Genomic DNA, 17557 nt, shown 5'->3' with positions numbered 1-17557 from the left:
CTCCGACAACGACCATGTCCCTGGGCTTTGTTAAAGCCCCCATCACATTCCAACCAACCTATATACACAGACAGGTGTATAAACATACCATAAAGGCATACTTGTCAATCACATGGATTACAGAACGAAATGGAATCTTGCTTGTTAAAGTGTGCCCGTGGTACACCACGGGTTCGTTGTTGGAGCCATCCCAGCAGTCGATTTCCAGGCAACGACATCCTTTTAAGAGAGCGCTTCGAAAGGACAAGAGAAACAGTTTTAGAGGGAAAAGAAAAACATCACGTTTTTTTACACAAGTTGCTGTATTTCTGTTTACAAGCCACATCGGTTAATTACCAGAAAAAAAAAAAAAGCCTCTATTTTTTCATCGTAAAAAACCAAAAGAAATCCTATAGAATTATACAGATAGAAGACAGAGCAATACTTTCTGTTGTTTATCTTAGCTATGTTAGGTAATAAACTATATTGGAGTATTAAAGAGTAAGGGATTACCTGAATAACCTTCACCAAGAAACTAAAAATGAGGGTCAAAGATTTCAGTAAAGAAATTGTGTGATAATGGTAAACTGTCACTTACAAGAGTAAAAGTTTGAAATGGCCTTTTCTATTACTTTTACAGGACTTGCCTGGAAGTTTGAGGATCACTGTACTTAAAAATAACACACTGCACTTAGAGAGTCAGCTTGTGCTTGGTCTTTACACAATTCAGTTGTTCTACCTCCACCTTACTTGTAAGAGGGAGTGCTAAAGTTTCTCAGGTGCCTTAAATGTACTGGTTTAATTTTTAATATGCTAATGGCATCCCTTAAAGGTCTTAGATCTCTAATATTTGCCTTGGAACTAATTGAAACATTTCTTCCAGATTATTTCACTTCATTACCAACCTGTCTCTTACATGCTGCCCTTCATGTTTACAATATCTCAAAGATTCCTCTAGCTGATTTTAGCATTTTCCTCACACTAACAATAGATAAAGATGAAGAGATGGGGGCTTATACCCTCTTTGTGATTGCTTTCAGCAATGCAGTGTTAGTATCATATAATTTTAAATCCTGTGAGAAATTCACTAATGTTTCTGATGATTGCAAGTCATTATGAAATATTCAGAGAGCCACCAAAACAAAAAAAGCTGAGATAGATGACAGTTCCAACTGCTTTCTCATCACTAATGTAGTACCAACAATAGGAATGCTGGACACTTGTCTTCCAAGTTCTTAATACTTTCTGCCTCCTCCGTGTTGCTGTTTTTACACCCTCCCTTTTCTTCTTCCCTTTCTTGGCAATAAGGCATCCTGGTCATCAGGTCATCATCATCTTGGAGTCATACACTGCAAAGTTTTTTCTCCCTCCTGGCTACCAGAGTGCCCAGGTTTTCTTGTTGTTGTTGTTGTTTCTAAACTTGCAGCATGCACTGATCACAGATATCCTTGACATACTCCAACACACTGTGCCCTTGCATCCTATATATTGATCAGATTAGAGTTTGCCTGGGAATTTTATATTTGTAACAGGGAGTTATTTATTTTTGCACGGCATGTTGAGATTAAAAACTGATTTAGTTGTATACTGTGCACCATACTATAGATTTCATTTGCTGAAAGGTTGATTTTTTGAGATGTAAGTGAAAAAAATAGATTGTTTCGAGACTATGAACAGATGGTTTGGCAAGTATATTGAAAAGTCTATACACAAAATAAAATACCACTCTCACATTTTCAACTTGTATCTGTGATGGCTTTGTTCCTGATTGCCAAGTAGGATTATACGTGACTTAGTATTCATTTAAAAAAACAGCCAAAGAATGTTTCAAATATTAAAAATCAATATCTAAATACCTGGTATATCCCCACAAATGACTGGGTCCCATTAGCTGGTCAGCTATCAAGTAGGTGTTGTGGGAAGATGAAATAAAATAGTCACACAACGGATGGTTCATATCTTGGTAGATGGTCTTGTGCTGGCTTTTAAATATTGAACATTCCTCTGAGTTCATGTACCTTACAAATCCTTCAAACGACATCTGCTTTTTTTTCCTCACTGAAAAAAAAAAAAAAAGCAAAAGCAAAATATCTCTGATGTGAAGCTAAACTGACACTTTATATACTTTCCATAATTTTGACAGTCAATTCTGAACACTGCTTGAAGGGTACTCAGCACAACACTTTCCTGCAATTTTAAAATTCCTAACAAACATACAAATACAAACATCAGATAGGTACAATTCTGGGTCTGAACTGCTGTGGTTCAAACTTTTGAGAGGAAATAAATGTGTTCTGACACTTTTATTCTTCTATGGACACCAGTAAGAAGAGTTTACAGTAGTCCTTGCTGTTTAGTTTTGGAAGGTAATGTGCACTAAGATAACATTTTTTTCTCCTTTTAAAAGAACAGGGATTGTTCTCCAAAACATCAGTCAGAAGCTGTCAATATAATCTTACAGAAACTATGATCCTTAGCACCAAATGTCCTTCTCAGTGGTGGAAAATCCCAAATGAATATTGATTAAACAATGCTTAGAAATATCTGAAATAAAAATAACATCGTAACAAAAGAAACGACTGCCCAGACAGATGAATTGCAAATCAAGGTTATTACATTACTGCATTTATAACAAAATGAGCTAATTGCCTCCATAACAGTGATAGTCATCCCATTTGTTTTGGTTTTAACTGATTTAATGACAAGTAGAGCCATTACACTGCCAACTGCTGCTCCCAATGTCATGTTTTGAATGTAATAATTTTGCAAATGATGTAATCTCAAAAGTCAGCTTTGCTTCAAAACATAGTTTGAATTAGTGAGGGATTTTGCCCACTTCTGACTACAAAATAACAATTTTGTCATCATGGTAGGCTAGTGATGTATCAGCATTAAGTAATCCAAGATTACTTTATGTTAACAATAACTTACAGATGCATATATACAAACTTGGGGGGAGGTTGGGAATGAAAAAAAGAAAAAAAAGGAAAAAATCCCACACAAAAATTCCTTTTCTGGCCTCTTAATTCTTAATAAAGCTATAAGAATCAGAATTTATGAGCTAGAATTGCAATTATCGATCTTCAGTATGTGTACAGACTGAAAGCTTTACACCTGAATGAGAATTTATAGAAAATAATTATTTCTAAATTACACAGGTTTTTGAACAAGAAAACCTGGAACGTTTTGAAATTATAAATAGAAATAGAAAATAAGGATGAAAGCCACTCAGACATCATACATACATTCATCCTTCTTCTAACCCAAACAAATGTTATTTCTACTGAAGTCTGTTTGAAGCTATTCTTACAGACATTCATTGATGAATAATCCCCAGACAACCCCGTAAAACCACTTCAACACCGGAGTAACCTTATTGTTAGAAAGTTTTACATAACTTGGAAACAGAAGTTTGCCCTGAAACTTCCTTGCTGTCCAAAATATTTATTCTGTTTGATACTATTCCTCTCCTTTTTTTTCACACTTTGTCTGTTTGATGAAGACAAAAACTGCTACTGCACTTCCCCTCATTCCCCTGCTTTCCAGAAGAAACAAATCCAATTCAGGGCATCTTGCTGTTTAGGTCAGGTTTTCTTAGACTTCTGAGAATTTTCATTTTTCTTCTATCCACTAGTGCTGCTGCTCTCTCATAGAATAAAACTAGATACTATTTCTTCATGAGGTGTCCTGACAAACTGCTACTCATCCTTACCATCTTAGAGATCATTGCATATTTGTTATATGTTCCAGGTTTTTTTCTGGTAACTGACCGTGTCTAGTTCCTTGGATGTTACCTTTCTAAAATAAATACTACATTTGATCTTTTTCTGTCTTTCAATCCATCATCCATTTTCTCATATCTTCAAAGGTAATCCATATTAGTCAAGCTTGTTACAGTCAATTTTCTAAGAACTTGGCTTTGTCAACCTTTCTTCACCGATCTGAATAAGTCATTTAAGCATGTCCTACCCTGATTTATCCCTATTTTTGACTGAAATTTTAATCTAGTCCCATTAATAATATTAGGCCACTAGATCATACTTAGATAATGCATCAGGAATTTCTTTGGTCTTCTTTTAACTAATATATTTGCAGAATGACATGGCTACCCTGATGACTCCTGATAATTGTGTCTTATTTGGTATCCTGACTTTGATTTATCCACATGCACACATTGTATTGTTCAATGCTTGTAGCAGCTGGTTTAACTTTCTACTTTCTGGGTCTTTAAAAAGCAGTTTGAATTTTTTTTTCATGTTACTCAAAAGAGAATACATTCATTCTGGATGCTTTGTGTATAATGAATTGTCTACATGAATTGTAGACAATTCCTTTGAAGTGAAGGCTTTTAATCAATGATATCTGGTTTTTATTTGTTTTTCATGCTCTATATATTTATCTCTGTAACTAAACATCAAGCTGGTAACTTTCTGGGGGAGAGTGGCTATTTATTAACAATTCTTACTTTTTATTCTCCTGCATTTATCTTTTAAATTAGTGAAAAATACTGACTTTCCAAAGTTTTGCTTATTTTCTGAATTATTTATGATGCTTTCCTGACTGTTCTTGTCATTAACAAAAATTAACTATAATATTCTCCAGAAGAGAAATTATATGTCGATAAATAAGCTCATAATCCCCCCAAAATAAAAACATATTATTACTTTGTTAGTCCATATTTAAGGTCTTGGACTTTGTTAAAATATTCCTCTCGTGTTTCTAATCAAAGGAATAAAAATCTTTGTGTTTTTACACAGCTCTTTACAGGTCCTTACATTAAACTGGCTTATATTTAATTTTCTCGGGGATCTCTAGTTGCTGTCACTGAACTGCATGCAACTGAAGTCACCATCGTGTTTCTGGAGAACTACCAAGTTGTAAACTGAGCTTTGCACTAAAAATTCATAGAATCATAGAATCACCTCGTTTTGAAGGGACCTGAAAGATCATCTCGTTCTGCCCCCTCTGCCTTGGGCATGGACACCCTTCACTAGACCAGGTTGTTCAGAGCCCCATCCAGCCTGGCCTTGAACACTTCCAGGGACAGGACATCCATAACTTCTCTGGGCAAACTGTTCCAGTGCCTCACCACCCTCACAGTAAAGAACTTCTTCCAGATATCTAATTTAAACCTACCCTCTTTCAGTTTGGAGCCATTCTTTTTTGTCCTGTCACTGCACACCCCTATAAGAAGTCTCTCTCCATCTTTCCTGTGGGCTCCCTCCAGGTACTGGAAGGCCGCAATTAGGTCATTGCAAAGCCTTCTCCAGGCTGAACAAACCCAAGTCTCTCAGCCTTTCCTCATAAGAGACATGCTCCATTCCTCTAATCAACTCAGTGGCCTCCTTTGGACTTGCTCCAACAAGTCCATGTCCTTCCTGTGCTGGGGGACCCCAGGCCTGGATGCAGCACTGCAGGTGGGGTCTCACCAGAGCAGAGCAGAGGGGCAGAATCCCCTCCCTCACCCCCCTGCCCTCACTGCTTTGGATGCAGCCCAGGACACTCCGGGCTTTCTGGGCTGTGAGTGCACATTGCTGGCTCACATCCAGCCTCTCATTCACCAGCACCCCCAAGTTCTTCTTGCCAGGGCTGCTCCTGATCTGTTCATCCCCCTGCCTGGATTGATAGTGGGGATTCTCCCCACCCAGGTACGGCACCTTGCACTCGGTCTCGTTAAACCTCACCAGATTCCCACGGGCCCAGTTCAGTCCTAGCAGCATGGGCAGCTCTGTGAACTGAGATATGCAAAAGACCTTCACGTGTACATAAATGACATACCATTTGATAAAATAAATTTTCAGAAATATGATGTTTGGTAGGTCATAGTTTTGAGAGTTTAAGATAATGGTACACTTAATTTTTTATTACTGCTACTATTTGTTCACCCCTCTCATACCAGGGGAGAAAACCTACTGTGTTTCTTCAGAGCTCTGTCCTATCTTTGTCTGATGAAGATACCAAAACTAGCTAGAAGTGGAAGGATCTGCTTGTTAAATTCTAAGGATTAGCACAGTCATACTATTTTCTGGCCATTTACGGACATTTTCTCCTTTTACATTAGAGGAAGTGGGAATTCATCTCCATAACTATTCTGAAGTGAAAAGATACTTTCATCAAGGCCTCACATTTCTTCCCGAGAGGAATATCAGTCTTTATCTCCATCAGGATCCTTTAGCAGTAGTTAGTGTGTACATATATCCATTTAGTGTAGAAAGAAAAAGAGAAGGCAGGAAAATATACTTGTCATCTCTTTTTGTTTACAAAGTTCAATGCTTTTTTCTTGCCTTCCTCTTCTGGATAGTCTGGAATATATATTATTAATAATAATCCTTTTTTTTCCCAAATCTAATTTTAAAAAAATGGTTTTCCCCTATTCCTCCTGTTAAGGTAAACTCCAGCTCTGCCACATATACAAATACCATCATATCAGAGAGGAATTATATCTATAACCTGAGTATTTGAAAGACTTGGATTACATGATGCATTATTTTTAGAGTTTATTACATTCTGCTTTCTAATTTATCTTGGAACTACTTTGAAAGTGTTTTTCTTTCTTTATGGAAAGAAAAAAAATGAAAACTTTCATTAGATGCTTGCTGCCCTGAAGGGACTGAGGCCTGTGCAGATCCATGCTGAAGCAGGCAAAATAAATAAGAAGTCACTACATGCTGACCACAGCCTCCTGCAACACCTTTTCCTCACTGAAGGGACTGAGTACAACCTGCAGCCATCAGAAGTGGGAGGAGAGGTGTCTGGACTGAAGCAGAGACTAGGAAGTGGGGATGAGAAGAGCCTGAATGGAATTTGAGACTAGGAAATGGGGAGAAAGGTGTTTTCCATGTTTTTAATGTATGAATGTGTTCTTTGTTTCCCAATAGTTAACTTACTAATTAAATGTATATGTTACTTGGTCACCAGAGATATTGAAATGTGCACAAATAGGTGCGCTGGGAATTTTAAGGGTGAAGTCATAAGAAATGCAATCAGAGACAAGGGGTGTTATTCTACTGTATTGGAAGAAGGAAGCTTTCAACAGTTGTTACAAGTCAGGCAGAAACATTATCAGTTGGAATTTCATACTATGAAATTTTACTACTTAACATCAGATTAAAAGCTTCATCGTCTAAGTAAATAATAAAGACAGAAATATTTCCATGACTAAAGAAAAAATACAGTTATTCCTTTTCTACTCTGAGTTTATATTCTGGGGAGTCTGTTTTCCACCTGACCCATCCTTATAACTGGTGCACACTTGAATAAAGTATCTGAGCTGCAGTGGAGTTTTCTAAGGGCTTATATCTCATAATTGTCTTCTTCTGTTGAAAGCTTTTCCTGAGGCTGGATATTTACACACTCTTTCCCACATCTGAATTCTTGTGTCTCATAAATCCAGAGACAGGCATTGTCTTAGTTGAGATTTTGTTGAAATTTGGTTTGCAATGGCCAATGGGATCAAATTTTCTCTCCTGCAAACGAATGCTCACCATCTTGCTCTGTCTTTAACACACTCATGTACTCATGCACACACACAAAAAAAACCAAACCAAAAAACCCCCAAAAAACAGCCCAACAAAGTTTAAAAGACTGTATATCCTAGGAATAAAATGAAAATGGGTTTTCTTGTTCACAAATACATTTTGGATTACTCAAACTCTTTGTCTGACAGATGCTTATACTGTTATTTACAAAGTAAGCACGTTTTTCAAGACAGGGATGTATTTTTGCCCTGTTTTTGTACTGCTTAGCAGAAAAATAGAGAGACAAGAGCAGAGTCTTTGAATGGTACTACACTGTAAATAATAGTGGGATGCACCTTCTTATCCTCAATGTGCCTCTAATCCTATCCATGTAAATACTGAATAATAAGCAATAATTTTTTTAAAACAGAGATATATACCAAGCTTTTTAAAAAAGGTGCATTTAGCTGACATGTTGTCTTTAACCTCATTTAATGACTCAAGACTTCTATTCAAAATTAATTATAAAATGGAGAGATAATGGAATATTTTTGTGAAATAAAACTGACAACTGGATGTTAGTAAGACACAACAGTCAGGTGTGAATCACATATTCATATTTTGTGATCAATTCCACAAAAACGGTTCTTTCTGCCAAAATACAAGCTTTTAGCACATAAAAAAAAAATCTGTTAATGCAGCGTTTTCCCATTAGACATTTAAATTGTACAATAAAAAGGGAAAAGTGATGTATTCCACACTGTTCCTGAACAAGCTACAGTACCCTCAGAGAGTTAATACAGTGTTATCTGGCTCAATAGCATTGGAAAGTCTTCTCTCTCTGCACAAATGTTAGGGGTGTACTAAATGCTATAGATACACTTATCAAAGCTGTATATAAAGTCTAGTCACTGTTTTCATCTTAATCTTGACATATGAGTGCTAGCAAGTTTATCAGATAATGGTTATTACTATTAGCAGACCAGTCAATCAAGTGTCTAAATCTGCCCTTTTCCCTTTCAGAGGACAAGGGTGGCTGATGAGTCCAACAGATCATCCTGATGAAGAATATTCTATACCAAACTGAGAACAACAGTTACACAAAATGGTCTATCACAACACCACAGGAACCATTGATCCTGTCAATCATAACTGGAACTTTCCAATAAATACGTTTGAGTGGGAGTTTTAGTTCGCTCAAAGGAGCATTGAACAATACAGTTATTATTCCGTTCAGCAAGATTATTTCCAATTACAAGACAAACAAATTTTATCACAGATGAAGAAACAAACAAGAATTTGGCTCAGCATCTGAAATTTAAACCAGACATTAAATTAAACTCCAGTTGATATTTACAAATGTGTTTTCTAGTGGACTAAAGATTTTTTCGTTGTTTAACTGTGTTACAGCTTTTAGTTTTCCCATCAAAACAGATAACACAAAATAAAAAAGGAACCTTTTAAGCTGGTAACTTATGCAACTACTTAGCAAACACAGTAGTCCTCAGAAAGTGCAGAATATATTCAATAAAATACAGTCTAATTTGAAAGGCAACCTTAGAGAGTAAAGGCATAAGGAATCACATGTTGTGTAGCTGCTACTGGACAGTAAGTGCCTCTTCAAGAAACTTTTTGACAGAGTGATCCATTTTTTTCTTCCACCACAGGATCAACATAGATATTTCAGGGTTATTATCCCAAAAGGAACACTTCTCCTTGGGTTTATTTTTTTTTAACCAGTTATCAAATCCACCCATTTTCAAAGACTGGGAACCAAGGAAACTGAAAAATTAAATGTCTGAGATTCATATTCCACTGAACAAAGTAACAGCTTGCAATAAAATGCATTTAGGTCCTTTTCATAGCTTAGTTGCAAATTTTGCTTCAAGTTATGTTCAGTGAAACTCAGTAGAAATGTTACATCACAACTTGAGGCAGCTTTCAATAGCTGAAGAATACACATTACAGCTTTATAAACCTCTCCTGATGTCAGAATTCTCATGATTCAGAAAGGGTGACCGTGAAGATCTTACATAGGGCTTATTCTGCAAGCAAGTCAAGGGGACAAGTCTTGTCTGAGGCCCTACACTGTCAGTGAATGACTCAAGGGAGAGAAGACAGTGTAATGAGCAGAGAAGCAACGTGGCAGATAAGAACCCTAAGAAAAACAAATTAAAGGTGTTTTGTTATGACCATCGGTGAGCTGAAGAACAGAATACGTGGAAGGACAAGGGAAAAAGAGAAATAAATGACAGAAAAAAAGAAGAGAGCAGAGAAAGGACAGCACCATGAAAATAAAAGAAAACACAGAAAAATAATAAATACACAAAAAGGGATTGCTTTTAAAGTAATAAACATATGAGGTTCTTGCAAACCCCAGTCATTGACAGAAGCTCTATAAATAAGACACATCAAATACTTAAGCCATGCATACCTTCATCAATGGGTTCATACTTCGAAATAAGTTCAAAGGCAGTTGTTTCAGTGGCTTCAGTGTAAAACTGTTCTTTCACAAGAAATTTAATGAGCTGGCTGTCAGGGAGAATTTTGCCGTCTGGCGAGTAAGCCCGGAATAGTTCCTGAAATTCAGATCTGTGCACAATAGCTCGATAAATTGCCTTGAAGTCTTCCATGCTAATTATATGTCCTGAGTGTTTGTCAACTGTTTTCTGGAAAAAAAAAAAAAGCAACCAAAAAATCCACCACAAAAACCAATCAATACAAAGATAGGCAATGGCACAAAGAGACACACGAACCAATTTATTGTAACTGATCATAGGAGCAAGAACTAAAGAAGAATCCTCAGGCAACCATGTGTTATCAGATCATATTCTTCAACTTTTAGATTTGATTTTGTGGGGTGAAATATTTTATACAGATTAAAATGGACCATATGACATAATTAGCATCTAAATAATTACAATAAATTTATATTTAATGTGTATGCAATATTAAAACACATTATGCAAAGTCTCTAAAATGATGCAAATTAAAATAAATTTGCAGCATAAAAGTTATCAAGTGGAAAACATATTTAATGTAATACCTCTCCAACAGCAATTTAGACCATATTGTAAATACTGTCCATTAAATTTCCATACAAAGCACAGCAACTAGCAATTTTAAAATGAAATAAGGATGACCAAATTATCATGAGATCAAAGTCTTTCAACACATCAGATAAGAAACACTATTAAAGTTTGAAGACAAGGTATTTTATAATAACCTATGACATCATGTTCTATTCTTAACAAACCAGGCTGTTTAAGTTAGATTAATTATTCACACTTTCACAATTCTTAAATTGTAAGCATACAAAATGTTGGCATAGTAATTAATCTCAATGTTTCAGTATAAAAGCCACTGGAAAGATTAAAAGGGCAAAAGAATCTGAGTAGAATACTTTTTTACCATTTCTGACTTGAACACTTTTCTCAGATTTAATGATTCTATATTTCCTTTAAAATTTTCTACTCAAGTAATTGTGCATACAAAATATAAATATTTCTAATGTTTTAGCTTGCATTATTCTTAAAAGTTGCCAAATTAAGAGAAATTTGATGACAAAAATGCTCACAACAGTCACAAATAAACGGCAATTAATTGCCACAATGATTGTCACCATAAGCTGATCAAAATTCTTAATTGTTGGCTCCTCAAACTGAGACTACCAAAGAGCCTAAATTTCAGCCTAAAACATGGCACTTACTTCCCCAAAAGTGTCCATAAACAGGAAATTACTTACTTGAGCTCTGGCTTTGATCAAGACTTTAATCAAGGCTTTTGATTATTGCTAAGTTAGATTAGTTTTGAAGCTATACCATAAAACCTAAAAGTTTAATGATACATTACCAGCTCCTTCCAACATAGTTCCTACTGTACTTCTGAATAAATACAACAGTAGGGTCAGAACGTATTAGATAACGGAAACAAGTACTAAAGTAAATTTCATGAGGAGTTCTAGAGAAAAATCTTACATATCAGTACTTCAGTATTTGTTTTGAGTTTGTGAAAGAGAATAATAGTGATCATTTTTAACAGAAAATGTTTCAATACAAATGCTAATTACACACATTTCACTATCACTGAGAAATTCCCCAAGGTTGATACCTTCAACCTGATTTTTAACATCTTCAAGAAAGCTGCAAATTTACTCATTACTGTTAAAGAGGAAAAGAAAATACCAACTTATTTTGGAAATAAATAGTCTATCAGGACTTGGGAGATGTTCACTTAGGCACTGGCATGGAGAGAAGCTGGGCAAAAAAATTAAAGTATCTATTTCACTTGCCTCTTCATGAAATAGAGGCAACAATCCTCCACAGGAGACCTCTTCAAATTAAAGTTATAAAAATCATGTTGCTATAAAAAGATAGTTATAAATTTCTTCCTGGGGGATTTTTCTTCTTCTTCTTTTTATTAACGCACATCAAATGTTTGCTATTCAGAAAAAGAAGTATCTAGACAAAGAGTCTTGAGAGGAATTATGTATTATTCCTTAAAAATCTTAATGTTCATAATTCTGATATTGCTCAAAGGAGCATTACATTAAAATAAACTAAAGACAACAGACAAGAAAAAAAAGCAGATTTTTCCTTACAAACTATGTTTTCTATGAAATGTATTTTTTATATATAGCTATTTGATTAACTGTTGATGTGTAGTTACTTACAGCAATGTCAGTAAGATTCCTTTTCAGACTCTTTTGTATTTTTACATATTATTACACTGATGAAATATTTGGACCCCCAAGCTACTGAATACACTAAAATCTCTCTCAAATAGGGAAGAATACCTGTCAGTACTGCTACAAATAACTAGATCAGACTACTGAGTATAATATGTTAAACACAACTAGATCAGACTTGTTCTTTGCAGGTCACTTCCTCAAATAATTACTCTCTTCTCTACCCACAACTGACCATCTCTCTCAAATTTCTGTCAGAAAGCAAAGTAGATGGAAAACCAAGGAAACTGAGAAGCACTTTTAAGTTCTCATGAGATTCTCAAGGTTGGCAATTCTCTCAGTGCAGTGCAAGTTCCAAAACCACAGGAAGCCTCTTTAGCAAGCGTTGAGCTCATGCTGCTGGTTTTACCTTGGCTTGACAAGGCAGAGAACAATGAGAGAGGAACACAACAGAGTGAGGAAATCACAGTGCCTTCCCTCTGCCTGTCTGCCTGTCAGCATGACATGACCTAAAAGTTTCTGACTCACCATAGTTAATTCTCCTCTGCCAAATTGGGACAGAATCAGCCAGTTGGTTACAAAAGTCTCAAAAGAATCACACACACACACACACACACACACACATATATATATAACCACTTGGTTTCATTCCCTTGGGAAAACAGTTTTACCAGACAGCTATTTTTGGGGAAAAAAATGAGGTAAAAAGAAAAATCATAGAGCTTTTGACTCATTATTAGAAAGGACCTGAAGAACATGTAAACCTAGGATGTCCTAAGGCCCCCTCAAATTTGCACTATTTACTCACTGGGACAACATCCACTTGTTGGTAGTTTTCTTCCCTACACTAAATTAACCCATCAGCAAGTCCAATTTCTAGCTGTATCACGTAACCTTATAGAAATCTCTTAAAATCTTCCATATCTCCAGGCCCAATACTTTCCCTGGGGGTTGGAGTGCAATTCCTATCCATTCAGGCACACCTCTTAAATCCTAGAGAAGAGGTATAGTGAAGAATGAATGAATGTGTGCTTCATCTGCGTTGGTCTGAAGCCCGAGCAGCTCAGACAAGTCCATGTTGTCCTGCTGGCAAAAGGATTTTTAGGAAGTTGCTCTAATGGCTCTGCCTAGGATCAGACAGGGCCGTCTGGGTTCCTTAGCTTGATCACAGAAGAAGCTGGATCAGATGAAACAGAATATTTTAAATTTTCTCAAGTGCAGACAAAAAATCTGGGAATCAAAACTTATGTATTTTCCACCTTACACTATCTTGTTGTGGCAAAGAGAAGGCGTTACGTGGGTGTTGGTCTTTTCTCTGACATAATAGGACAGGAGGGAATGGCCTCAGGGTGTGCCAGGGATGGTTTAGATTAGATATTAAGAAAAATTTCTTCGCCAAAAGGGTTGTCAAACATTGGAACAGGCTGTCCAGGGAAATGTTTGAGTCACCATTCCTTGAAGGTGTTTAAAAGACATGTGCATGTGGTGTTTAGGGACATGGTTTAGCAGTGGACTTGGCAGTGCTGGAATGGTTGGACTCAGTGATCTTAAAGGTATTTTCCAACTTAAATGATTTGAATTCTAATGCAAGCCCTTGGTTATCTATTTTACACAGAAACAAAAATTATTTGCTGATTTTGCACACTGTAGTAGCATGAAATACACTGCTCAAAAAAAAAATTTAAAAAGTCAGCGAATGTAAGACACTTATGTAACTGAACTTCTAAACTTATTTAATTACTTAACCTACATATACCTTACCTTGAAAATATGTGTTACATGTGCCTCATCAAAAGGTATTTGCATTTTTTCAAGCAGCCTCATGCAGCCCTCTAAATCAATATTCCCAGTCTTGAAATCATTCTGAATGACAGACCAGAACCACGTAACAGAAATGAGGTTAAGGAAACTTCTGGCCCACGACATTGCCTTTTAATAGGGGAAAGAGGGGGAGAAGTTTATTTTTGTTAAACCTAAGAAGCTTGTGATTTGCTTTTCTCATACTCTAGAACATCCTTGTCTTCTGATCTCTGGGAATGCAGAGGGATCTGAGGCGTGCAAGGAGAGACTTTTGCTCTGTTCCCAAAGACTCTGAGGGCAGTGACAAGAAGGGCCAAAGGCAGCATGTGAAGGAAACCAGTGGGTGGCCAGGGTGAAGAAAGGGATGCAGTTAGAGGAGGGAAATGTGGGGGAGGCTGAAGGGAATGGTGGGGAGTGACAAGAAGCCTCAAGGAGTGAGTGTGCCCAGCACTGCGCCCACACAACCACCATCAAACTGGCCCCAGCTGACTGGACTGGCTGCCCCCGGCCCTCCCTGACACCCATCTGGGGGTCCCATGTGTGCCCAGGCTGGATCCAGGCCTGGGGGGAAGAGGCATGTGGGGAGTGTCACAACAGCAGCTGTCACAGGACAGGGAGAGGAGGAGGAGGTAGAGCAGCCAAAGGATATCTGTTCTCATCCATGCTGGCTGTGCATCGCCCGCTCCAGTGCCTTCACTGCAGTGGCGCTGCCAGAACCTCGCTCCAGTTCACAGTGGGTTCCTCATCCCACAGAGCCCTCTCGGAACTGCACAGAACGTTTGCTCCCCCATCCCGCCGGGGTTGTCCCGGTGCCACTCTGGTGATGTCACAAACCATGGGCACCCAGCACAGGCCCCTTCCAGCCACTGCTGCTGCCCCCCCGCCACCATCTTGTGCCTTTTCCTTCGAGCCCAAAGCTGCCCTCATGGGCTGCCCTCGCCCGCCATCTCCCACCCCTTGGACAGCCCACAGCCCCAGAATGGACACCAGGAAGGAGCTGTGCGAGTCAGAGAAGCTCTTTCCTATTTTCAGCCAGCTGTGCCAGTGTCCTGCTGGAGAGTTGGGCCAGCTTGTCCGAGGTGTGTCTGCTCTGGTCCGGGACGACAAGCTGGTGAGGCAGGAGGCTGCCACAGCAACATCCTCACCCTCTTCCAAATAAATGGGGACACCGTGCTACTGGCCCACTGCAACAATTTAGGGGGAAACCCCTTTCTTTGGCCCTCAGGATAAACTCCCTTCTGAGTCTGCCCACCTGGGTGGGGGAAGCAGCAGGTTCCAGGGCACAGTGTGATGGCAGACGTGGGGGAACATCCCAAGGGATGGAAGCCCACATGGGTTGCCGCGTCCCTGTTGTGTGCTCAAAAACACCCCGGGCAAGAGGAGCTGTCTGTGCCCTGCTTTGAGACCCACCAGTATCAGCCTTCAAACCACTGGAACAGCCTTTGGAAGTCAGGCTGGATTTTTGCCCTGGCTCCACGTACCACTGATGTTACAGGGATCCCTTTCCTCCAGGCACGCTGCTTCAAAGTTGCCAGCCTCCATGTAAATGTCAGCAAGCCTGAGAGTGAGACTCTAAATGTGACAGACCAAAGGCAGTTTGCCACAGATTTTGTGAAACTTGTGAAAGCTGAGGACACCAAGTTTCATATTGCCATTCTGGAAAACATTCAGGTTTTGTCAGAGGATATATGAGGGGGAAATCTGTTGAGGAAACTCCCTGTTAGTCACACTTTTAATGAACTGGAATAAACTATTGAATGATCAGCATCTGAACACCAGTGTCTCCAATGTCAAAGTGCTTCCATGGTACTGAAATAAACCCTTTGATATGGTGTCCTAAATATAAAAAAGAAGAAAAAGACAAAATGGGGTTGGTTGTTTGATTTATTTCTGGATCACTCAGGAGAGTACAGAAATTTCCACCAGTCAACTACCACTTTAAAAATAATTCAGGTTCGTAGTGACTGGAAATAATTTACCGTACTTTTTTTTTCATTTACTTCATGTACTTTTCAACTGCTTTTAAAGATATTAGTGGTGGTCAAAATGTCAAAGGCAGAACAGTGCTATAGGTGAGCCAGCAAGCAAACTCTTACTTTCCTCTGTAATTTTAACCAATATGACATTCACTTATGTAACTTCATACTAAATAAAGCATTGGTTATAAGGAAAGTTGATAAGGTAGGTTGGCATTATATCTAGATTTTTTCATTGGTACTGAAACCCTGTAAATTCAGCCTTCAGGCTTGGCTTGTGCATACCTCTCTGCATGCACAGGAGGCATCCCTAGCACAGGCTCATGAACAAAGGGAGATCAGTACACAGGAGGAATAAATTTCTTATAGCTAGTGCAGAAGATATTTCAGGACTGATCAGGGTTGTGTGCTGGGTGCTGAGACATTACAGAATAAAGCAGTGCTATTTCCCTTCTCCCAGTGTTTCTTACAAAGGCCAAAGGATTGTGATTTTGGTTTACTTTCAAACTGTGACACTAATTATTTCCTAACATTTATCACAAGTTATTACAAATGCCTACCACCTTTACTGTTTTCCATAAATGCAACTTTTAATTACAGTTTTATCAGAAACAAAAGTTAATTTCAAGCAGTGATGTAAACACCACACTTCTAAAAAAAACATTGACATGAACATTTAAACATTATTTTACAAATGCTAGATGTTTTTAATGTAAGCACAAGATTTTGCTGTTGTTCATCACTGATGATGGCAATTGCAGTGTCATCTGTGAACATGCCCTCTCAAATGTGGCTTTATAGTTTCACTGATCAGACTGGTCAGGATTGCTTTCATTGTCTTGGTTTAAAAACGTAGTAATGAACTATGCGTTGCTGTGGTTTTGGGGAGAGAAAACATCATGCAAAAATGCTGTTTTCAAGTTTCTTTTTTGTTAAAAAATGAAAATTTTGCATTCGTACTGACCCCTGATTTGGGAGGTTCCATTTTCTATACATTTGGAGAAACCAACAATGAAAAGGTGTTTAATACAAAAACCATGTTTCTACATCATTCTGTATTGTTGATGACTAAATCGTACACTCAGTTTTTATTAATAAGTACACTAATTTACAAAGCCTTACTGCAGAAGACTGTGTTGCAGTGTTTTCAATATTTGAGTGAAACTGAAATAAACTAAATAGTTCCTTTGATATACACTGAAATTCTTCAGATTTGCATTGACTAGAGCACATTTTTCATCTGGTTGCTCATCTTTATGGTCATTCAGCACAATGGTTCTAATCCATGTGCAGGAAGATGTTCATCCTGCAGGGTTCTTTCCTGCAAGCAGAAAGCAGGCTGCTGCCCTTCTAACAATGTCCCTAAACAACACCTTTTGCAGATGCCCATTTGTTAGAGAATCTGCACCATGCACTTGAATAGGAAGAAGGCTGGAGCATGGAGAGCATTTTCTGTGCTCCTTTGGTTCTTCAGAGAAAGCTGCATTATCTGTGGGTCATTTCTCTTTTCACCCCACAGCTGCTACTGAGTTCCATCCAACACCAATCCAGCCCTTTAGTGCCCATGTTGCTGCTGGAGACCATTCAATGACTTAGTAAGAGGAATTTATTAAAAGTGTTATACAACCCAGGGATGCTTTAATGAAGATAGCCTGTTG

General features: G+C 38.0%; 1 protein-coding gene and 1 long non-coding RNA gene across 2 annotated transcripts in view; one reads left to right on the top strand and one right to left on the bottom strand.

Moving 5' to 3' along the window:
* The window catches only part of PLCZ1 (phospholipase C zeta 1), a 47231-nt gene extending 32508 nt beyond the window's left edge, over positions 1–14723 (bottom strand). Inside the window, exons 1-5 of the mRNA XM_032689055.1 lie at positions 14573–14723; positions 13885–14008; positions 9871–10105; positions 1836–2037; positions 89–233 (exon numbers count right to left, since the gene is read on the bottom strand). Of these exons, the coding sequence (XP_032544946.1) occupies positions 89–233; positions 1836–2037; positions 9871–10105; positions 13885–14008; positions 14573–14586 (720 nt within the window). The 5' untranslated portion in view covers positions 14587–14723. The remainder of the gene's footprint in view (positions 1–88; positions 234–1835; positions 2038–9870; positions 10106–13884; positions 14009–14572) is intronic.
* LOC116787447 lies at positions 5224–15712 on the top strand. The gene is made up of 3 exons (XR_004357292.1): positions 5224–5359; positions 14356–14361; positions 15703–15712. It is a non-coding gene; the product is annotated as an uncharacterized LOC116787447 (long non-coding RNA).
* The last annotated feature ends 1845 nt before the right edge of the window (positions 15713–17557 follow it).

Source organism: Chiroxiphia lanceolata, chromosome 5 (genome assembly GCF_009829145.1).
Source record: "Chiroxiphia lanceolata isolate bChiLan1 chromosome 5, bChiLan1.pri, whole genome shotgun sequence".
NCBI classification, from domain to species: domain Eukaryota; kingdom Metazoa; phylum Chordata; class Aves; order Passeriformes; family Pipridae; genus Chiroxiphia; species Chiroxiphia lanceolata.
Note: the sequence above shows the minus strand (reverse complement) of the source record. Positions and strands in the feature narration are given on the sequence as shown.